This window comes from Cyrtonyx montezumae, unplaced genomic scaffold (assembly GCF_038088225.1).
Source record: "Cyrtonyx montezumae isolate F1298 unplaced genomic scaffold, pur_monq_1.0 scaffold_0, whole genome shotgun sequence".
Classification (NCBI taxonomy): Eukaryota; Metazoa; Chordata; class Aves; order Galliformes; family Odontophoridae; genus Cyrtonyx; species Cyrtonyx montezumae.
In genome coordinates this window covers 46,340,853-46,361,436 of record NW_027071824.1, presented here as the reverse complement: position 1 = coordinate 46,361,436, position 20,584 = coordinate 46,340,853, and the positions used below count along the sequence as shown (strand labels likewise).

General features: G+C 40.9%; 2 protein-coding genes across 2 annotated transcripts; both read left to right on the top strand.

Moving 5' to 3' along the window:
* The first annotated feature begins 1,049 nt into the window (after positions 1-1,049).
* On the top strand, positions 1,050-4,248 carry FABP7 (fatty acid binding protein 7). Its single transcript, XM_065736793.1, has 4 exons — positions 1,050-1,137; positions 1,599-1,771; positions 2,365-2,466; positions 3,907-4,248. The coding sequence occupies exons 1-4, from the start codon at positions 1,065-1,067 to the stop codon at positions 3,955-3,957; spliced, it is 399 nt and encodes a 132-aa protein (XP_065592865.1). The 5' UTR covers positions 1,050-1,064; the 3' UTR covers positions 3,958-4,248.
* Positions 4,249-7,523: 3,275 nt separating this feature from the next.
* Positions 7,524-19,583, top strand: SMPDL3A (sphingomyelin phosphodiesterase acid like 3A). Its single transcript, XM_065736781.1, has 8 exons — positions 7,524-7,638; positions 9,276-9,489; positions 9,980-10,124; positions 13,140-13,236; positions 14,420-14,598; positions 15,769-15,949; positions 17,952-18,076; positions 19,230-19,583. The coding sequence occupies exons 1-8, from the start codon at positions 7,524-7,526 to the stop codon at positions 19,539-19,541; spliced, it is 1,368 nt and encodes a 455-aa protein (XP_065592853.1). The 3' UTR covers positions 19,542-19,583.
* The last annotated feature ends 1,001 nt before the right edge of the window (positions 19,584-20,584 follow it).

Below are 20,584 nucleotides of genomic sequence, written 5' to 3'. Positions count from 1 at the left end.
GGCTCTCTGAGCTCATGAGGGACCAGAAGAATGAACACCAGGAGGATCAGCAGAGGCTTCAGGGCCTCTGCAAATAATATTTATATAAGCATCTCTGTCCATGATACTCTCTCTCTCTCCCTGTTTTTGATCACAAGTTGAAAAGTCCTGGAAATACAGCTTGGTAGAGTTGAAAACTCGCAGAAATATAGGTTCAGAAACCTTAGAAACACAGGAAGTTGGATATAAAGCAAGAAGTTGCAGGAAGGCATGCATAACCCCTGACACTTTTCCTCTCTGCCTGTACTTCAAATAAAGGAGATGAAAGATTAAACAGAAACAGTCCCTATCCTTAGGCCATCAAGACTAACAAAAGTTGTGTAGTGTGGTGGAATTGGGATTATAAACCTGGGGTTCAGGGAGGAGTTAATTCTTCTGAGGAGAAGTCAAAAAGTGATAAATCAATCATCAGTGCCCTAGACCAAGGAAAGGTGCCACATCACAAAAGCCTGAAAGAAAAGCAAATGACAGTCTTAAATGGAATTCTGAAAATATTAGGAAAATATTAATAATTATTATGGCTGGCCCAGATAGACAATATTCCCAAATCACAGCAAATTGCCTTCACTTAGCCCCTGATTTTTGCTGTGAGAACTGAGAGCTAGAATCAAGGCCTTGAAATCAGGTCGGGAAAAGCTCCAAATAAAGCTTGTCCTACTGAACTGGGCAACTTTCTGCGAGACCCAAAAGGGACGAACCGCAGTGGATTTCAAAGAATGAGTAGAAGAAAGAAAACTCTCTCCATCCAGCTGAAAAAAAAAAAAACAAAACCAAAATTTTCCCGCCGCTGGGATAACGATTCTGCCCTGCGGGAGCCCCATCTCCGCCGGCCCCCAGCGGCCCCCACCAGCCCCCGCGCAGCCCGGTTGGCCGCGGGGAGGGGAGAGCCCTCCCGACGGGGCGGGCAGAGTCCGTCCGTGGCCCCTCCCGGCCCCGTGGGCTGCTCTCCCTCGGGCTCCCCGCCGGGCGCGGGCTTTAAATACGGGACTGCGAGGCGTCCGTGGCGTTCCCCGGTACTCGCTGCCATGGTTGAGGCTTTCTGCGCGACGTGGAAGCTGGCGGACAGCCACAACTTCGACGAGTACATGAAGGCGCTGGGTAGGTGCGACCGGGAGATCCGGAGCCGGGAGTTTGCACCGCAGTTGAAATACAAAATAAATCGAAATGCTCCGAGTCCCGTAGGTATAGGTAGTGGGGAGAACGGGAGCTCCGCGTGCCGGGGGAAACCGGGTGGCCGTGCGGGGAGCTCGGTGCCGGGGATGGCACTCCGGATCTCAGGAGAGCGTGGGATGAGGGCAGCTGTGCTGCAGACAAACAGAGATAAGCGTTGTGCCGGGGCATCACCCGGGAGGTCCCTTCCCCGTGATGCTGCTCGGGCTCCGCGCGGGGCGATCCAGCGCTGCGCCCACGCGAAACGGGAAAGCAGTATCGTACTGCGGCATCCCAAAGCTGTAGAGCAGGGGAAGAGTTGTCTGCACCTCTGCGCGAGGCCGAAAGGGTGTGAACATAAAAAAAAAAAAAGCGGTGGTGATGATTTCTGCTTTTCCCTGGCGGTGCAGGAGTGGGGTTTGCCATGCGGCAGGTGGGGAACGTGACTAAACCCACGGTGATCATCAGCAGCGAGGGGGACAAAGTCGTGATCAGGACTCAGAGCACTTTCAAAAATACAGAAATCAGCTTTAAACTCGGCGAGGAATTTGACGAAACTACCCCCGACGACAGAAACTGTAAAGTAAGTGACGTCTCGGGCAGAAGATCCCTTCTTTTTTCCCCCTTCCCCTCCCCGCAGTGGTACCCTCACACGGTGGGGTCGAAGGGAAAATGTAACTGCTGCGAAGGATGGGATGAAAAAGACTGCACTGTAGTTGGTGATGTGGGCTGGGTCTTTTTTTTATATATATAATCAGCGTATTTTGTCTTTCTCCCATCCAGTGCTGAGGAGTTCTTGCCATTTTTTTCTTTTGACACGAAAACTGTTTAGTGTAACCCTTTCCAATTGAAACGAAGGAATCTTCTCCTTCTGTCTTTGGGGGCTTAATGTAAATGTTATCCCAAAGCACATCTGAAATGATTGTTTCTGAGAGTCTGGAACTCTAAAGAAACAAGTGTTTTCATTTTTTGACAGAAACACGAATTGTATGGAGCCCATCCTTAAAATGAGGGTGATTCATGTGCTTTGCTTTACCATGGCTGGGACCACTTTATTGTTGTAGGTCCACATGTGTCTATTGAAGAGAATTCCATTGAGAATTGCATGCTTAACCTGTGAGTAGAATCTCAAATACCCCACACAAATGAGTGCTTGTATTCTTTGGTGTCTCACAGTCAGTTGTGACCCTGGATGGAGACAAGCTGGTACATGTACAGAAATGGGATGGCAAAGAGACAAACTTTGTAAGAGAAATAAAGGATGGCAGAATGGTAATGGTAAGTATAAAAATCGCTGAGCATTCATGTACACCACAAACACTCCTCCTTCACAGTTACCTCAAACTTGTGAATTTCAGGGGTATGTGTTACACAAAACCTAAATCTGTGGGGAAGCTAGGGGAGACTTTTTTCAGATCGTTATCTTTTGTTTGTCATCTTGCTGGAAATTGCTAATGGTTCTGTGGCTTTAGCCTGCAGGCTGTCCAAGTCCATCCTTTCTTTCTAGAGTTCATGGAGATGTCCAAACAAATGTATCTTGCAAATCACTTTTTTCATACATATTTAACATATAAATTCTGGTGACTTATAAAATATATGAAGTTCTTGATTATGTTATCGGTAATGAACTGATTAGATTTCTTTAAAAGCTTGCTTCGTGTATGCACATGTAAACAACAGAGAATTACACAGAACAAGTATTTCCCTAGGAAAACAAAACTTCAGTACTACAGAAGGTAATAGCTTTTTTGTAATTCATACAAAAGGGATTATTCTCCCTTTCTTTTTAAAAATGATTAAAATAGCATTTGTACAAAAAAAGTAATTTTAGTTTTAAATTTGTTTTCTTCCTGACTTTTCAGGAGCAGGAGTATGGGATGAATAAGTAGTGTTAGCCTCGACATTAGAGTAACTGATTCTCATGGCTACTTTTGGATAGCAACCACTGTCAAGTGTGTAACTTGGCTATTGGATTAAAACAGTTAGCTTCGTTTTCTGAACACTTTGGAGAACACTCTTGTGGTTGGAGAGTTCCAAATAACAACTTTAGAGCTTATAGTCAGTGCAACACAATGTGGCAGTGATTCAAGGAAAACTACATGCTTTGTTTTTTTTGGGAACATCTACGTGAATATGCAGAAAAGCATTTGAATGCAGTGAGACACAGTATTCCACTTAGTGTAAGCTTGAGTATTTCACTCTACAGTCGGTTTTGTACGCAACTGCAGGAACCAGAATACATGGTAGTTTTAACCACAAGTGCTTAGGATACATTTATTTTAGTATGAGATTTAAGTATTTGCCTGTGTAGAATGGGCTGTAGAACATGAAAATAGAGGAGTTGGATTTAAAATTCTATATTTTGCAACTTTGGCCAAGTAAGTATTAAATCATTAATAATATAAATTAAATTCATTATAATAATATTAAATTTAATTCATTTAGGAAATTGCATTCACAAAATTAGAAAGTAATTTCTGACCTTACTGTGGTTGTATTGCAAAAGTGCATTATGAGCTTGTTAGGTTTGAAGGCAAGGAGAAAGTTGGAATTATTATGGCAACTGTAACTTTGAGATTTTTCCTGTTAATTAAAATATCAATAATCTTAGCTAATTTGTTTGTTATGTAGCTTACAGAATAATCTTATACAGAATTCTTCATGTGTTAGCCACTCCAGAATATGGTTGAGCATCTAACACCTCTCTTTTCCTTGCAGACTCTCACCTTTGGTGATGTGGTGGCTGTTCGCCACTATGAGAAAGCATAGAATTCACCTTACCAGATGTTGCTTCTAATGGATGGATTAATGTACTGTCTGTAATTGAAAGTAGCTTAAATGTACATTTCTGATATGAAAGGTTAATAAAGATTTTTTTTTGGGGGGGGGGTATTTTTTAAAGGAACTTTTTTGCCATCAAATTGGCAAGCTTTTGCTGTATATTGCAACGAGGTGAAGTTTGCATAAAATCTCTGAAACATTTGATTTTTTTTTATAGTACATAAAAGATATGAGTTGTTTTGGAATGGAAATCCAACAAATTAAAAGATTTTTTTTAAACTTGTGCTCCTTTTTGCATTTAATGGGCTAATATTCCAGTGTTTCAGAGGGAGCTGTTGTATGAATCCTCAGCTGGCAGCAGAAAAATTCAGTATAGTACACTGGGGCAGTATGGAGTATGTGGAAAATGAAAAAGTGCCTTCATTCCACTTAAGTGGCTTTTTGCTGAAGAAACCTAAAGCACTGGTCTTTATGTATGTAGGCAAAGAGCTGAGAGGCTTGGCCCTGTTTCAGACAGTCTCTTGGAGCCTGTGATCTGGGAGAAGCTGAGGTCAGCACATAGATAACCTTTGATATGGTTTTGGTTTTAATAGTTAAGAGAAGTTTATTTTGTTTGTGTTTTGTTTTGCTAGCATACAGAGGAGTGAAGTGTATCTGAGTGCACAGAATCAAATGTTTCATAGGGTGAGAGGAAAGGACCAATGTGAATGGGTGGGTCTGAGGGAACCTTGAGAACAAAGCTTGCCTTTCAGCAGTGTCCACAGGACTGGGAGGAAAGCAGAGGGAGAATAGTATCAAACAAACCTGGACTTCTCACTGTGTGGTGGATTTGTAGCTAATATGTACTGGATATAATAATGTGCACTTTAAACAAAAGGAGATAGATTAAAACTTTATCCCTGGATAATGCTCCCTAATAGATTTGTATGGTGAAAAAGTACCTTACTCTTTAGCTTATTAGGAATGTTGAAATGAGTTACTGGCATTACAGAGGACCACATTTGGAAGGTCCCATGTTTTCTATTGTGCTGACCCACAGCCCATTTTGATATGTGACCCTCTCACCCCGGCTCAGGGAGCACAGCACCCAGCTACCTGTGGCTGTGCAAGAGAGGGCTTCCCAGGCCTCATCCTCAAACTGTGCTTCCCTTGATCTGCCACCCAGTGTCATGAGAAGTGGCCTCCTGCATCCCTCTATAGCGCTCTTCCCTGAGGGCTATGGTAACCCCAATAGTGTGCCTCAGGCATCTGATAACCACTTGAAAGTGACTGTGGCACCCAGCCAATAAGAATACAAGGTTTAACGTGTTACCTTTGCTTTTGCAGAGAAGGAAAAACATCAGGGTGTTTGTCTTTTATGGAGAGCACTATAAATGTAGAAGACTGAGTCTTTAACTATGAACTATCATAAGTAGGTTTTAAATGGTGGATATTGCTAGCTTTTAAAATATAGGATCTGTCATCCTTCTTTCATCAGAGAAATGAAAACTTCCTTCAGTGACATGGGAAGCTGCATCCTCAGTGTTTGGGGCTCCTTCAGGTTCTTTAGTACATGCACTTATGCAGCTTCTTCTTCCCTTGGGTGTTTTTTGCCCAATTAAACCTCAGTCTCTGCCCAATGCAGTTCCCATCTGTCTGCACTGCTACTTTCCAACCCACATGCATTCACTGTGTGACCACATTCCTGCAGCCCTTGAAGGAAGGCAGTACAGGCTGGGGTCGTCGTCTGGGGTCGTCGTCGTCCCCCTCCCCCGCTCCCCCCGGTGGCATTCATGTTGCTGACGAGTGATGAGGCCATGAAGTAAAAATCCAGGGTTTTTGTCACATTTGAGAAAAGGAACACAGAAAGATTGTTAAAACTTGTTTTATACATTGTTAAAACTTGGTTTAAACCCCGAATGGTGGATATTTTACATTGCAGATGCTTTAAAAACAAGCAAAAAAAAAAAAAAAAAAAAAGCTGGCATTTCTGTATGTGCTATATGCAATATATGAAACTAGTACTGGCAAAGTATTTTGCTGTTCTAAAGAGGAACAGTGTTAATGCCAGAGTAAATACGGGTAAGAGAAGTGGTGGTTGAAAAGCATTTGCAGCACTGTGGGAGAGGAAAGGCCACAGGAATGCTGAACGAGGGGCCTGCAGCACTGCCAGCCCTGCCTGTGCCAGCACCGGAAAGCAGAGCCGAGCAAAAAGCACTCGCAGTGGGGGACACTGAGGGGCAGCTGGGGATCCATGACAGCTATTCTGATTTGCTAGCAAAACTGACACTGAGCCATTCACAGCAGACTGTTCCTCAGCAATAAGCGGATTTTTTACCATGAAGCAACAGGGACTCGTGTTTACGGTACACCTCAGCATTTTCCTTGATAACAACAGTACACCTTTCATACTGAAGCTGTATTAAAAGTGTACTATTTCCTCGGCTTTCTTAATCACAGAATCACAGAATTGTAGGGGTTGGAAGGGACCTCAAGAGATCATTGAGTCCAACCCCCCTGCCAAAGCAGGTTCCCTAGCCCAGGTCGCACAGGTAGGTGTTCAGGTGGGTCTTGAATGTCTCCAGAGAAGGAGATTCCACAGCCCCCCTGTGCAGCTGTGCCACTGCTCCGTCACCCTCACCGTAAATAAGTTCTTGTGCACATTCATGCAGAACCTCCTGTGCTGCAGTTTCTGGCTGTTCCCCCTTGTCCTGTCTCCACACACTGCTGAAATGAGTCTGGCCTCACCACTTTGTCCCCCACACCTCAGATATTTATAAACCTGGATCAGGTCCCCTCTCAGACTTCTTTTCTCAAGGCTAAAGACACCCAGTTCACTTAGCCTTTCTTCATAGGGGAGATCCTCCAGGCCCTTTACCATCTTTGTGGCCCTGCGCTGGACTCTTTCCAAGAGATCCCTGTCTTTTTTGTACTGGGAAGCCCAGAACTGGACACAGTACTCCAGATGAGGCCTCACCAGGGCAGTGTAGAGAGGGAGGATCACCTCCCTTGACCTGCTGACCATGCTCTTTTTAATGCACCCTGGAATGCCACTGGCCCTCTTGGCCACGAGATCACACTGCTGGCTCATGGTCAACATGTCATCCACCAGGACACCCAGGTCCCTCTCTGCAGAACTCCTCTCCAGCAGCTCATCCCCCATTAAAAGTGCGTTAAGCAACCAAAGGCAATTTAATATGTATAGCAAAAGAAATCTTCCTTCCCAAAAGATACTGTGTATGTGTTTTAAACTCCTGTAGGACACCCGAGCGCTGCCTGCACAGAGGGGCGAGACCTTAGGCACTATGGGCGTGCAGTCAGCGCTTGACCAGTGCCAGCGAGGTGAGTCCAGGCCGTGCTCCAGGCGCAGCGCCCGCTGTCAGCGCGGCCGGGCCGCGTGCCCCATTTGTCACCCAGGATGTCGCGGCGATCCCCCTGCGGCACGGAGCAGGGAGCCGGGGCCCGGGCGCTGCGCGCACCGGGGCGGAGCGCGGTGGCGGCAGCTTCCGGCGGCCCCAGCCAGGTTGCGAAAGGCTGAGGCTTTCCTCCTTTAGGGCTCTCCCGGCACCGCCGACATGGAGCCGCCGGCGGGACGCGCCGCCCGCCTGGCCCTGGGCCTGGCGCTGCTGTGCTCTGCGCTGCGTGCTGCTCGGGCGGCGCCGGCCGGCGCGGGGCCCCGCTCCGCCGTGGGTGAGTCCGCCTGCGGGGCAGCGGCCGAACCGGGTGTGGGGTGGCCCTGTCCCGACGGGCAGCCTCGGCCTGCCCGGCTCAGCGGTACCCGGCTCTGCCCCGTCCCGAGGCCGAGGGCTGTCTTGTGCGTCCTGTCGTGTGTTTACCCACATACAGCCAGTTGCGCTTCTGTATCCAGCTAGCTGCAACATCGGGGCGGTTTTAAATACGCAACTGCATTGCCGTGCACGTTACAGATTACGGGGGGTTTCAATAGGACCTTCATGTAGCTGCCGGGGTACCTGGCTCTCCAGGCACTGGGGCAAGCCCTGCCCTGCTTGCCCGCCGTGCACTGCAAATACTGTCTGTGTGTGTGTGCCGTCAGCCGGCAAACACGCTCTGATCGGCCTGATTCCAGCACAGCTGAGTGCCTTGGAATTGGTTCCACAAGCATATCAAACCGCTGTGGAGCCACGTTCAGCCCTTTCTGTGTCTCTCACGGTGTCGTGGATCTCAGAGGTTGCTGCTGGGCTCAGCTTCCTGAAATAAAGCTCCACAGGGTCAGGCCATGTGCTGCCTCTGCTCTGTCACCGAGTGAGAATGTGACCCTGGGAAAATCAATTGGTGGCTGTCCCACTTTCACAGCAAGTACCCCAGACACACATTCCTTTTCCAAATGCTTTGAAACAGACAGAAAGAAAGTACTTACATATATATATTTCATAGTATGTAAAGGATGGCAGTTTTGCACAAGCGTAGTTCATCATATTCAACATATTCCTATACATCTTAGTGCTCTTTCTATTTATTTATTTATTTTTTTACCCTCATGTGTGGTACTAAGCAGCAGAGGCTGAGAATGTGTCAGCCTGGACAGTACTGAGCATGTAAAGCTTTCTGGTAACACACCCAGGCTGCTGGAAGAAGTGCTTAGTAATCCTTGCACACATGCTCACATGCTGTTTCTTGTTTTTGGTGGTTTTTTTTGTTTTGTTTTTGTTTTTCCTAGACCATTATCTTTTATAGTAACTTAAATCCAGGCAAGATCTAGGAAAAATAAGACTGCAGCTCCCTCACTTTTCAGTTGGTGGAATTCAGAAGTCTCCTCTATCACCTCTACTTTTATCACTTCCTCAACTCTTAGGTCTCCAGATTGCTGTAAATGAAAAGCTTCTTATTCCAGCCCATACCAGCCTCCTTTTTTTTTTTTTTTTTTCTTTCCCTGTTGAATTGCTTAAACCTGTGCCTCATTTTCTGTTTTCAGTTTTTCTAAGCAGATTATGTGAAGGACTCATGCCAAGAATGCACCACTCACTCACCCTTATCAGACAAGAAAATCATCAATTTGTTTTAAATTAATTCTCTGAAAATTCAAAGAGGAATGGCAGTAGAAAAACTGGAGCAAACTTTGAGTTACTCATGTGTATCCAGTTCATGTTTGCAAAGTAATCACAGACCCACAAAACTACTACTTTTTTAAAACTGAAAGACTTGTGTTTTTCAGAAATTGCTGTCAGTGATTCCTGGTCAGCTTTGGATTCAGCTAATAAGTACTTCTATTTATTTATTTATTTATTTCCAGGCTATGTAAGGAATGGTATTCTTGAAAGCCTGTTGGAAATAATGCATTTTCTTTAATCTTTGTTTTCTGAAAACAGGGCAGTTCTGGCATATATCTGACCTGCATTTAGATCCAACTTACCACATCACTCCTGATCACACCAAAGTTTGCTCTTCTTCCAAAGGAGCCAATGCCTCTAACCCAGGCCCTTTTGGAGACTTTTTATGTGATTCTCCTTATGAACTTATTTTGTCAGCCTTTACATTCATGAAGGATACAAAACAGCAGGCTTCATTCATGATTTGGACAGGGTAAGTGTTCAGGTCACTCTACAGGACAGTACTTCACAAATTTATATTTTCACCAACACATCTCAATTTTAGTATGTCAAAAATATTACTTTTAAAGAGTCTGTTTTCTCGACTGAATGACTAGTAAGTGAAAGATTGAGTGAATATTATAAGGCCTCAGGAACATATCTTGATCTCTATAATCACTTGAAGATATTGTTCATAGGGACATTTACAGCATGACTATTAGCATAAATTAATAACAGTGGTGAAGGGAGGGTGGGAAGTGACAAAAACCAAAGAGTAAAGAAAGAGGTATAAAGGACTGGACTGAATTGTCATGGAAGGTTCTGGATTTTCTGAGTCTTAGGTGCATTACATATGAAGTGGATTCTTTTTTTAGATGATGCCCTTTATTGGATTCTGTGAGAGGTAACTAGAATCAAAAGTATTACAGTTTACGACTTCTAATCTTAAACTCTTTATTCATAACATTTTCTCTTTTTTTCAGAGATAGCCCTCCTCATGTTCCAGTGGAAGAACTCTCCACAAAGCTGGTCATTAATATTATTGGCAATATGAGTTCTACAATTCATAGTTTCTTTCCAGATCTTCAGGTTTTTCCAGCCTTGGGAAATCATGATTACTGGCCACAGGTAGAGCAAATGAGAAATTTGTCTATGTACCATATTGAATTTGTTCCTAGTTCTTCAGAGGGCAAGTTAAAAAAAAACAACAAAATGAAACAGCAGTGGAATATTGTTCTGGAAACAGTATCATGCAATCCTTCAATTAGCATTTAAAGTTATCAGCAATTTCAATCAAGAATACAGAGGACACGTGTGTGTTAAGTCACCTAAACAAATGTTGGTGTCAGGTAAAATCTGTACATTGCCTGAGGTGATGCAAATTTCCTGCTAATCATTGTTCCTGGCTTAGAACCACCAGGTCTTATCAGTGTGTTAATACACACTTATTTTTCCTTGCTATGTAAGTCAGGCAAGTGTGTACAGTAACAGTCTGACTGAGATACATCCTCGGTGCATACGGCAGCATGTGGTAGGTTCAAGACTTACAGAAACACCTACTGAAAATCTGTCTATGTACATCACTGGCTTATTTTTTTAATCAGAGACCGTTGAAAGAATTTTTGTAATGTACCCATAGTTTTGACACTGTTATTGAAATGTCTTTTTTTGCCTTTTCTCTCCTTATTCAACCTTTAGAAATATTTCCATTGACAATTTACTGGATATGTGGGTCACTGCAGCCGAGGACAGTGTTTCTTTGCTTTTAGTGTTGTATGGATATTGTTCTTGGCATAGCTCAAAAATAAACAGTTGCTTCATTTGTCCTAGTGCTAGTTGACCTGGCAGTGGTCAGGACTGAGAAACAAATTCAGTCATTGGATCTGAGGGGATCAGAAGGGATGCTGAGGAGGTGAACTACAATAATTTGATAAAGACATTTATTCCAACCTTCTATGCTATTCATTGGGGCTATAATGGGTTATTTGCTACGGAAAATGATTTTGGTATACTAGTATCATTGCCTGGAGTTAGTGGTTCCCAAATCTGGGAGTAATAGAAGTGCTTGACGAAGGAAAAGAGCAATATGAGAAAGAAAATCAGAGCTAATTGTGTAGCATGGCTTGGAGCTGTAAGTGTCCAGATGAGGACAGGACTTCAGTCTTTTGTGTTCTGATGCTTTTAGTATAGCTTGACCTTGTCATATGTGCTCACAGGAGATCAGGTTGGTTCACCAGAGACTACTGGTAAAGCATTTTGGTAAATACCACCTTAAATGAAGTTTGATTAATTGAATCGGTTTTATCTATTTGTCTGCTTATTTATTAATTAATTAATGTGTTTGCAGAGAGTAGTTGTCCTTCAATATTCTCCTTTGGGGCAGAGAGAAAAAGCTGAGCACAGTAACCCTTCAGACAAAGAAAGAAATAAATCCACATGGCAGGCTTTGGCTTTGAATCCACTGACTTTTTTGACAGAAGAGAGCTTGTTAATGAAATTGAGTTTGAAGGTGGAAAAAAAAATTGTCAGTGGGGGCAACTAGACAGCAAACAACATTTTGAAACAGGCTGCACATTGAGATAACTGTTGTAATTTTCTCTGTACTAAAGCACATGAATATTTCTGTGTTGCTTTGTTTGAAATGTCACACTTGGCTAATGTGCAGAACTGGCATACTGTTCTGGTCACTGCTGGAGAAAGAGCATGGGTTTAGAAATTCCCCACTATGAGGTTGTTGGATTTTTTTTTTTTTTTTTGCTGTTGAAGATGTTTCTGTTTTTCTTGTGGACATGTTTGGCAAGGAGTACCGAGGTGTGGAAGTGACGTGGAGCAAACCACATGCTGTAGGCTGTTCCAGAGCAGCTGTGAAGGCTGTTTGCTTATTGTGCACCAGAGAATTGTATTGCTTTCTGTTATGTTCTGACCTATCCATCATAACGATTTCATGGTCTTGGATGATTTTTCTAGCAGAACCTATTAAAAGTACTATTCAGATTAATCAAGCACTGGAAAACCTTTCAAGTTTTGTATTTTGTGACCTTCATTTTTCTGCATGGTCTTACTTTTTTCACATTCTTGCCCCTGCTTACAAGTGCCCTAACTGCTGCCTGATCCAAAGGTTCACACAACACTAGTTTGCCTTTTAGAGCCTGAAACCAAACCGCTTTCAGTCGGTGAGGTGTCCTGTTATCTAAAATCAGACTTTGCTGTGTCTGTTAGTGACTCAACTCCAGCTGAACCGGTATGGCGCAAAGCTTTCTTAGTAACTAATACCTGTGCATTGCAAGCAACAAATGTCTGAACAGACTTCTAATTGCACTACTTCTAGACAGAGACTTATTGCCTAAGCCTCTAATAAAGTATGTTTAGTTTCAAAGATCTTAGGTCAAATTTTAAGCTTAAGAAAACATGTACTGTAAGAATGTTCCTATTTTTTGACCCCTGATTTTTTCCTTCTAGCACTAAGGATCCAAGCAGGTACCTTAGGAAATACAAGGATAAGCTGAAATCATCCTGCTGGGCTCAGATGGGAGAGTGGCAGTACTTAGGCTGTAACAGCTGGGCAGCCTAAGTGCTACAGTCCTTGTTAGAGCTTGTGGGAGAAAAGAGTAAAAAAACTTTTATATTTTAGATGCTTTGTCATCAGAAATATATGATGTCATAGAAATATTGGCAAATTTCTTCAAAATGTTCCCTAGCACCTTAGAGGAATTTTGGGGAGCTGCTGTGAATCCCAAGTTGCATGAAAGAATCACCTTCTATCTAATAAACTTGAGTTCAAAGTTTTCCTCCAAGAGACTGTATTTTCAAAAGGTAAATGTACTGTGAATATTCAGTTTATAGTTTTGCAGGATGTATGCTTTTCCACTTAGGTGTACTCCTAAGCCTTGAAATATTTCTGCCATTAGTTAATCAGTGCATTAGCATTCAATAAAAGTAGACCATGCTGTCAGTTCTGACAGCAGTTTGTTTCTGATCAGCATTTCTGGATGGAGAGAAATTTTTTGTTTTTTTTTCCTTATGTTCTTCCTGGTGATGACTGGTTACACGTATGTGTTTTGAGAAAAGTCAGGTGGGATGTTGCTTTTGTTTTTATACATATGTCTGAACGACAGTACTTAAGCAAGTTCTACTGTCTCACAGGATCAGCTTCCTGTAACTACCAGTGAAGTTTACAATGCTGTAGCAGATTTCTGGAAGCCTTGGCTAACTGATGAAGCAATCAGTACCTTCAGAAAAGGTAAAATACATCAGTAATACATAGTAATGTTAGGGCTTAGAGAACTAATGATCCTATAGATCTGTCTCCTTTGATCAGGTAAGTTGCACAGGAGGAATGTTCAATGAACTGTCCATAATACTTCCTCTGGAAGAAGTTTTTTATCTTTTTGTATGTCACTGTTTATCTTTGGGGCACATTTGTTCTCCTCCAGTGCAATAATTACTGCTGCTTTTTGTAACAAGTGCAGCTTTATTGGCTTTGCACCAATATTTGTGAAGCTACCTTCAGGATTTCATATTAAAATAAGTTTTTAGAGAAGGATGTATGGTGCACAAGAAGAGTTAAATTTAGTTTTACAGAAATTGATTAAATGCTGTTTCTGTTTTGATACTACAGGTATTTCAGAGTAAGTTTGTAACACTGTATTTCTTAAGTTTGTAATAGCACGTTGTCTTGATTATATTGTTAATTACATTGTGTTTGTATTCAGCTTCCTAAACTGGGAAACTATTTATATCCTAATTATGGATTAGCAAAGGAATGAAAAATTCAACTCAATTTCAAACCCAGAAATTATGGATTTGGAATTTTAATTTGTGTTTTGTGTCCTTTTAATAGGAAAATAAAAATCAACAAGGCAGATCTTAACGTATAGTATTACAGCTCTGTTGTCATGGCTTCTCTGAAGTCTGGTGTTCTGTATGCCATGGAGGATTTTAGGAGCTCAGACTGATAGAAAAATATGATGTTTACTCTTAATTATATTCCAGTCTAAAGTTAATAGACTCTCAAAGTACAAGGCTACTAAACTCAAACAGTTCTTCCAAGAGGAATGAGGAACCTGTGTGCTTATGGTACTTTAGGAAACGTGTACTTTTAACAATGACTGCATCTCTGTCGGTGAAAGAAGAGTTTCAGTGCAATTTTGCATGCACACTGTATGAATGTATACAAAAACTCAAACACAAAAGCATTTACAGAAAAAAAAATCATAAAATATTCAGTATCAGCTTCTCCTGCTGAAATGTTAAAAATGGATTCTTAAGATGTTCTGATGCAATAAGGTGATACACAGCTTGGCTAAGTGTGATATGTTCAATGCTATTAGAAGGAAGGAGGCTGGATATTTTTTCAGTGCTGTATTCTCACTCTGTTGTGCTTTGAAGCCTTTTTTCAGACAATGTTGGTCTTATTTTCACAGGTGGCTTTTACACACAACTGTTTCAATCAAATGTGAGCTCTCAACCGCTCAGGATAATCAGCTTGAACACAAATTTGTATTACAGCCCAAACCATGTAACTGTGAATATCACAGACCCAGCCAACCAGTTGGCCTGGCTGGAGGGAATACTAGAAGCCTCTTCACAAAGGAAGGAAAAGGTAGGGGCCATGAACAGAACCACTGGCATTGTTTCATTAAACTTTGAAAAAAAAAAAAGAGTCAAAATATAAATGTGCTTCTAGAAGAACATTAATGTTACCGAAGAGATTATGAAGTTTCATTAATAGTTCTTCCTTGAATATTCACATTGTGTACATACTACAATAATCAATAAAATAATTGAATACCCTTTCAGAAATTATGCAGTGAAATACCTTTTCTTACCTACTTTGTAAAACAATGTAGGAACCAGAATGAAAATATTTTTGCTTTTGCTTCTGAGTCTTTTTATTCACAGAATCACAGAATTGTAGGGGTTGGAATGGACCTCTGCAGATCATCTAGTCCAGCCCCCTTCATAGCCTTTAATTTTAAAATGTGCACTCTTGGTCTGAGATGAAAATTAGTATATTTCTTTTATATTTTTTATGTAATTGTGAGTATAAAAAAAAAGGTTGCGTCAACTGCAAAACTTAGTCAAGCTGTAGCAGTTGCTACAATTTGAGCATTAATAATCAATTGCCTCAGTTCTTAAAGTGAGGCCAGTTGGCTCATTTTAATTGATTGATGTGGAGATTGGATCATCAGCTGACCAGAAAGGTGTTTAGTTTGAAATATGTTTACAGGTCTTGTCTTCTTTTTACTAACAAGGAAAATAGTAATTTTTTAATTATTATAATATGGAAAAGAGTTCCCTTTCTTGTGCAGTGAGAATCCATTTTTGGTCTAAGACAGAGATTTTAACTAGTTCTTATATTTCTGGTGAATGTCTGACCATGCAGGCTTTATAATATTTTAACAGAAGATTTTCTTACTCTCCTCTTGAAATGTCAGGTCATAACTCTTGCTGTAATAACTTTCTGTTTTCATTTCAAATAATTAATCACTTTTTTCTTAGCGCTATAATTGTAGCGCAAAGATTTATCAGAATTTTTTTTGCCTCAAGGGTACACTGAGTTCATGAAGAAAAAAATACTTTTCTCATTAAGAATTTAAACATTCCTGCAGACTGTATTTTGTCAAACAAAACTGTTGTGATTTCCAGCTTTCAGAGTGCCACATCAAAGATAGCAGTGATTTACTCCATTTTATAACAGTGCTAAGTTACAGCTAAAAGTGTCAGTTTTGAAGGAAGATGCTAATTGTGCTTTCTCTGTCTCATTCCTTAGGTATATGTAATAGGACACGTACCAATAGGATACTTGCCATATGCAAGGAATACTACAGCTATGAGAGAATATTACAATGAGAGACTGGTAAAGATTTTTCGCAAATACAGTAGTGTTATTGCTGGGCAATTTTTTGGACACACGCATAGAGATAGTATCATGGTCCTCCTGGATGAAGAAGGTAGTGATGTTTGTTGAGTCCTTCATCTTTTTATTTTTGATTAAAAGCTTATTAATGTTTTCTTGCATGGTGTTACCAGTCAAACTCAGCTATAAATGGAAATCATGGAATTTTGCTATGTTTCTACAAGAATTCAAATCTTGCACACTTGCAATGTTTTTTCAAAGGGAACCTTGAAAGTCAGACTGTCTTTTTTGCTGAAGTCAGAAGAGAATCTGCAAGCTTCCTATTTTTTAATGAAGGCTTATGCCTAGACAAGAATTTCTAGTCTTAGTTCTCCACTTTCTCAGTGGCAGGGGCAAATTGTACTAGCTAGTTGCTATTGTGTAATGTGTCAAAGAGAATGTTCTCAGGCCAACTAGACATGCTCTGTGTTCTTGTGTTTTCTGCATCATTACTGTGCCTCTCTGCTGAGTTCCCTGCTGCTTTGAAGTTAATTAAGATAAGGGTAAGCAGGAGGCAGGGGAAAGAAAGTCTCTGCTTGTTGCATCTCTTAGATCAGCTAATTTCCCTTCAGGAAAAGCACCCAGGTTTGAAAATTTTGTTTATTGCTTTGAAATCCCTTAAGCATGGGTGTGTATGTACTCTTACATCTTTAGCTGAATCTCTCTAAGTAGCAAGTTAAATATTTGTGTATATACCATAGCAAGTGGTCCACTTCTTCGGTTCATATGAAATCTCAAATATTAAGTGGCTCTTTATCTGTGTTTGCTTTATATGAACTCCTAAAAGTATGCCCAAAATCCTGACTGGGATCATAGAATCATAGAATCATTAGGGCTGGAAAAGACCTCAAGCTCAACCGTCTATATACAGTGATAGGGTTACTTAAAGAAATCTAGACAGCTACCAAGATATATTGTGCTCCAGTTTACCTTTTTGTTATCATGGAATTAATGCCAAGCATAAAGGAATCCAATCCAAGTGAAAGAAATGGCCTTTGACACATTTAAATGATTTTCAAGGGAGAAATATACCCACATATTTTTGGACCTTGTCCTATTTGAGTGTGAAATCAACACCTGTACTGCAAATTTAATTGAAGAAATACAGAACTCAGAAAAGTTTTCATATGCAAGTAGCAGCTTCAAAATTATTCTAATAATTTTGCATTTTTTGACAGAATTCAAAGTATGAACTTTCATGTGGCTAAAATACAGCTCATGTTTATTTGTACTATTTTAGGCTGTCTTTTATTCATGTCATTTTTCTTTTAGACAAAATTTCAGAGAATTAGAAGTTCACATCATGCTGACTGAAGTAGCCAACATCAGTGTGCTGAGATTGAGAGCTTAGTTCTACCTCTTCTAGAAGTATCTGCTGATTTCCTAGCTTTCAAAGCTTCTGTCCCTTTGTGGAAACTGGCCTTGCAATTTCACTGCTGTGTTGTCAGAGAAAGGAATAGTTAAGGTTGTGTTTCGTTTTGTTTCTTTTTCCTTTCACAGTGAAAATCACAATGTCTTTGCTGCATGTTCTGTTTATTAAAACCTTTGCATGTCCTCATGTTTCAGTTGCTCTAAATGTAAGTGTTCAGATCCTAGGTTCTGGGCTGGATGAGTGAAATCAGGGTCTGTTTATGATATCTTAATGTTTCTAATAACATCATAACTACATCAAGGAGAAGAGCAAAAAGCAACATGAAGAACACCGTGAAGACTCAAAGTTCAGAATATTTCTTCAGTAGAAATATGCAACATAAAGAGACCTTAACTATAGGCAAGACCATTTAGACCTAGGTAGTTGAATTGGTGGGAAGTCTCCAGTATAGATACATTTAACTGAAATGCAGTGGAATGTGGGCTGTGGTAATTTACCCACTTCTTTGGTCTGCCTAGTGGAAGGAGTTCACAGTAATGCAGCTAATCCAGGGGTAAAAAAAAAGAATTGTGATGTGCCTAGGTCAGTCACTATAGTTCCTGCTGTATTGTTTTTCCACAAAAACATCGTTTAATAAATAAATGACTGCAGGGTAACTGTTTCCTCATCTTTCCTTTTCCTGCAGGACAGCCGGTAAATTCCTTGTTTGTGGCACCTGCTGTAACCCCAGTGAAGAATGTATGGCAAATGGAATCCAATAACCCAGGTGTCAGATTGTATCAATATGATCTCCTTAATTATAGCTTGCTGGTAAGTAAGGGTTGTAAAATACGTTTAAGGCTTTTGAAATCCTTAAGTGCACTGTCATTAAAAATTACAGCAGGATGTCAGCCTTTGTAGTGTTATGGTAATTGGTGGAACGCAGGAGCTTACCGTTGTTTCTCTTCCTGGGAAAAGAAAATGAAATCTGAAAGACAGCTTCATCTGTCTGCAAGACTACTCAATACTTCTCATTCTCTATGAGTATCTCACAGTATGGAAGCAAAGATGGTCAGAAATTTTCTGGGCAGCATCCTCAAACTGTTCGCAAAGAGCTCTGCAATGGTGAAAAAAGTTCAGATAAATCCTGGGCTTGTTTACATACCAATCTTTGCTGGAGACTGCCTGAGCTTTGGGAGACAGTCTATGAAATGATTCTAAAGGTTGTAGAACTGCAGATGAAGAAAATCACACTTTTAGTCATGTGATGCCTTATGTAATTATGTAGCTTTTTGAATAATGTTTATCCTTTTTGTAGGAAACTAAAGAAATTTAGAAAGGGACAAATCAGAATACTTCTATAGTCTTATTTGATTTTTGGAGGTAAATTGAATCCTGTATAGATATTTTGGCTCTAAATAGCTTACATGTTCTCTGGGTAATCCAGGGTAGAATCTTGCCCTTGCTGAATTCAGTAACAGTGCATCCTGGGGCTTAACTGAAACGGGTTACTCTCTGGAGGTGTCTGCTAATATGGACTGCTCCTTCCTTGCGAAGATTTCACTCCTGTATCATCATCACTGCTTCTTCCCCTGAACTCTCTGGGCCATTATTTTTCTCTCCATTTTGCTGTTCAAGCAGTACCCATAGGAAAAAAGTTCTGTGTTTCACCTTTTTGCCCAAGTCCCAAACCAGACACAAGTGAAAAGGCATTTGGTTTACAATTTGGACAGGAAAGGCTTCTAACAGTGCCCCTGTTTCCTTTTGTGTTCCTTTTTTCTTCTCCCCATCCCCCCACGATTACCACACTGCCAGTACCAGCTTTGGGTGTAAGCCCAGCTCTTGGGGTGAGACGTGACCTTCTATTCAGTTGTGAATAATGAGGAGTGACAGCTTCCTAATCAATGTATCACTCTAGAGACTTAATGAAGCAGGGTGGAAAGCAATACAGCCATGCCTATTTTTTCTTCTTTTTTAACTGTAGGATCTTTGGCAGTTTTACTTGGACCTCAGAGATGCCAACAAGAAAAATGAATCGAATTGGAAGTTAGAATACATCTTGACTAAAGCTTATGGCATTGAAGACTTGAAGCCAGAGAGTTTATATGAAATGGCCAAGCAGTTGTCTGTGCCGCATAGCACGTTGTTTGAGCAGTATTACAGTAACTTCATCGTGAGTTATAACAAAACCATTGTCTGTGAAGAGGGGTGCAAGACCTGCCAAATATGTGCAATCCAATATCTAGATTATTCCTCATACGCAGATTGTATCAATCAGGAAGAAGCATGGAGATGAAGTCTCTAATCCAATTTATGTTAATATTAACCAGAGCCTTTGATTTAAAGAGCCTGCTCATCCTCTCACTCAAACCGATGCACTGGCAGGGAACCTGTGGGAATTCTCTGAGTTTCAGGGGAATATTAAATCTCCCTAGATCTTTCTTCTTGTAATCATGTTTTCCTTCCATAACTGAATGAAAGCTGATTGGCTGTGCAACAATGTGAAAATATTTGGCTGTTGTTTCAAATGTCCTATGCCTCCTCTAAGAGGCATCAGAATACGTGGGAATAGAAATTACTCAGTTCTTTGGAAATCCAAGCCTGTTATTAGGATTTATCCATGTAGGCAATGCCATATCAGGCATGGGATTCATATGGGGGCAGATTTCAGTCATCTCCTGCAGATATTTTCAAAGTTCCAAAATTTGCAAAACCTGTGTTTGCTGAGGCTGGAGTGCAGTTACCTTGTTGATATGATGCCAGTATTAGCATCTTCCTATTCCCATACCAGGTTTCCTTTTCTCTCCTGACCCCTTAAATCCGGCTCTGTTTAGAGGCATATTCTAGTGACAACATCAGTGTGACTTAATGGATCACAAAACTCCAAACAGAAAATGCATAAGCGTCCAGAATGTCAGAATATGTGTCCAGCACCAAGTGCTGCTTTCTTCTAACAAGGCTCTGTATTAGTACTGCTCTCAAGCAGTCAGCTGCTATAAGATTTTGCAGCACCTTGTGAATTAGGTTTAAATTGATCAACAACCATCATTAGACAGCGCATGTACATACAGTGTGCAGCACATGTAAACACATACTTGTTGTGATATTTTTTTTGGTTTCCCTGGTTTCTCTTTTATCATAGAGCACTCTAATTCTTAATGTGAAGTTTATCATATATATCAGTTTACAAATGCACAGACCATTTATTGTGATTGTGATAATATTAAAGACAACAGTTTTTCTGCAGTATATAACCAAGAACAGTGAGTTAACAGGAATTTTCTGCAGACTGGTGTGAGGTAGTACAGAAAAAATTTCAATGGTAAAAAATGACGATTC

Coding starts and splice junctions, on each gene's coding strand:
- SMPDL3A (XM_065736781.1), top strand. CDS start 7,524: ATGGAGCCGCCGGCGGGACGCGCCGCCCGCCTGGCCCTGGGCCTGGCG. Junction 15,950..17,951: donor GGTCCTCCTGGATGAAGAAG/GTAGTGATGTTT, acceptor CTTTTCCTGCAG/GACAGCCGGTAAATTCCTTG. Junction 18,077..19,229: donor TCCTTAATTATAGCTTGCTG/GTAAGTAAGGGT, acceptor TTTTAACTGTAG/GATCTTTGGCAGTTTTACTT.
- FABP7 (XM_065736793.1), top strand. CDS start 1,065: ATGGTTGAGGCTTTCTGCGCGACGTGGAAGCTGGCGGACAGCCACAAC. Junction 1,138..1,598: donor CGAGTACATGAAGGCGCTGG/GTAGGTGCGACC, acceptor CTGGCGGTGCAG/GAGTGGGGTTTGCCATGCGG. Junction 1,772..2,364: donor CCGACGACAGAAACTGTAAA/GTAAGTGACGTC, acceptor GGTGTCTCACAG/TCAGTTGTGACCCTGGATGG.